Source organism: Octopus sinensis, linkage group LG9, assembly GCF_006345805.1.
Source record: "Octopus sinensis linkage group LG9, ASM634580v1, whole genome shotgun sequence".
Taxonomy (NCBI): Eukaryota; Metazoa; Mollusca; class Cephalopoda; order Octopoda; family Octopodidae; genus Octopus; species Octopus sinensis.
This window is the reverse complement of record NC_043005.1, coordinates 10,772,924-10,775,423: the sequence shown is the minus strand read 5'-3', so window position 1 is coordinate 10,775,423 and position 2,500 is coordinate 10,772,924. Positions and strand designations below refer to the sequence as shown.

Here is a 2,500-nt window from a genome sequence, read left to right as displayed (position 1 = left end):
AAAATTGGATTTAATCCTAAATCTAATTTTTCCCTGTAAGTTTGGATTTATTCCCTAATATTATTATTATTATTTATATATATACAGACACATACTTTACTTTTACTATTTCAAGAATTTCTATTTGTTATCAATTCAATAACTGATGCTTCCCTAATTGATACTGTAACTAATGGTCCGAGTAATCTTATTTGTTATTAAAATAATTAATAATCTGCATCAATAAGCAACTGTGATACCTCCTGTCATTAAAGTGTTTCATGTAGTTTAGATAACAGATTTATTGAGCATTGATTTACTGAATATTTCAAACATTTAACATTTTAACTCTTTTTATACACATCTGCTTATTAAATTTAAACTAATTCATTACCAAGGACCGGACTTCTAGCTACCAAGAAAGAAACTTGATCACACAAACTTTATGATTACCTATTTGGCTCTTACAAAAACAAACAGCTATGATAATTTTGATTAGCTGAGGCAAGTGTTCAAATTATGCATCTTTCACATGTCTGAGATTCACAACTGAAATTTTTTTATGCAACTGTTTTATCATTTGGAAGATGGAACTGTGTAAGAAGACAATGCATGATTTGAACCCAGCATGCCATGCTAACATTATTTACCAATGTTGAACCACTCTTAACCCTTTCGTTACTGTATTTATTTTGAGATGCTCTGTGTTTCTTTCAATTATTTAAATATAACAAAGAATTTAGTAAAATAACTTAGCTATCATTAAGCTAGTGTTAGGAATATAAATTGCAACTAAGGTTTGGTGGTATATTTTGATGCAAAACTTATGAAAACAAGACATTTGTACTACAGAGCCAGAGCCGGTTTGGGCCGGGTTAGTAACGAAAGGGTTAAATCCTGTATTACTTTACATGATATTCAGGTAAAAGGAAATCAGGATCAGTTAAGGAATAGGACATTACAGAAACTTCTACAACTTAGAACTATTTACTCTGTTACAAATGTGACCATCATGTACAGTTTTCCATTGTTTAACTACATAACTACTTATGAAAAACAGAGAAATTGGAATAATTTGATATTCATAAACTATTGTAGTTTAATTTAGCAAAAAAAAAAAAAAACTTTTAAAATATAAAAATGATTAATGTAAATACTTTAAATGTAAAATACCATATTGCATCAAGATTATTTACAGTGATTTGGAACAGTAGGAAATTAAACTGACTCCATACTAACGAACTAACATATAATTATATATCTCTTAATTTAGGAAATATGGCTTTATAAAGAATAATTTCAAAGAAATAAAAATAAAAACAACTAATTTAACATTGAAAGACAAACAATTGAAACAAAAAATTTAAAACAAATTTATATATATATATATACATATATATGCATATATATATATATATAGACACATACATACATACACACATATAGACATCAGGCAGTTTAAAAGATAGTACAATCATTTAATTTTAAATATTATATATATGCTGGTTTACTTGAGGATGTGTATGAGTGTGTGTGTGTGTGTGTGTGCGGAAAGTAAAAATTTGTAATTTAAATTACAGATAGTAATGTCTTTTGCAAAGATTTAGCTGAATTTTATCATTTTCTCCCTAAAAGTAAAGTTTTATAACTATTCATAAAAGTGACTTTTTTTTTTTTTTAATGATTAAATAAGCGATGAAGTGTAGCTACATCTGAACATTGTAGTACTGTACAATAAGAAAAACAAAATTTAGTCAAAACTGAAACTACATCCAGCCAATCATCACTACCACCACCACTATGACCATCACCACCACCATCACTATATTTTAAAAACTTACACGAAATATATATATATATATATATATATAATGGAAAACAATAGTTGTACTCACCAGTTACTTTCACTTGGGCTATTTCTTCAATAATTCCTAAGTCGGACGATGCGACACAGGTATAGTTTTTGGTTTCTAGAACATTTTTTAATTCCAGTACATTTCGACCAATTGGGATTTCATTTTCATCGGTTAGTTCTCGGTTACCCTGACGCCACCTTACTTCTGGCATAGGGGAACCAACAGCCACACAGGTTAGATTGACATCTGTTGCTGGTTGCACCTCAACGCTTTCAGGTGGCATAGTAAAGTGAGGTGGAACACGGCGAACTGAAGCAAATGGACATCATAATTAAATTCATAATATCCACAAAAACTTTAAAAAGCAAAATATAGTTACAGCTTATAGTTAGGGTTTTTTCCACTTTTAAATGGCTTAAAAAGAAATTGATAAAATATAAACTATTAAGTATTAATTCTTAGTTTCAAATTGTTTCAATGTTTACACTGCCAAGGCAGCGAGCTAGTAGGATCTTTAGCACGCCGGCGAAATACTTAGCCGTATTTTGTCGGTCTTCAGAGTCTTAGTCTAAATTCTGTCGAGGTAGACTTTCATCATAAAATTAGTGTAAAATATACAACATGTAAAAATATCATATACCCAAAAACTCATTTTTTTTTTTTAA

At 29.1% G+C, this 2,500-nt stretch overlaps 1 protein-coding gene and 1 long non-coding RNA gene across 15 annotated transcripts in view; one reads left to right on the top strand and one right to left on the bottom strand.

Annotated features, from left to right (window-relative positions):
* Positions 1-2,500, bottom strand: part of LOC115215626 (tyrosine-protein phosphatase Lar) — a 535,158-nt gene that overhangs the window by 183,808 nt on the left and 348,850 nt on the right. For all 10 annotated transcript variants that reach the window (XM_036505764.1, XM_036505770.1, XM_036505766.1 and 7 more), the window contains one exon: positions 1,875-2,144. In XM_036505764.1, the coding sequence (XP_036361657.1) occupies positions 1,875-2,144 (270 nt within the window). The remainder of the gene's footprint in view (positions 1-1,874; positions 2,145-2,500) is intronic.
* The window catches only part of LOC118764770, a 226,687-nt gene that overhangs the window by 23,005 nt on the left and 201,182 nt on the right, over positions 1-2,500 (top strand). The gene's annotated exons all lie outside the window — the stretch shown is intronic.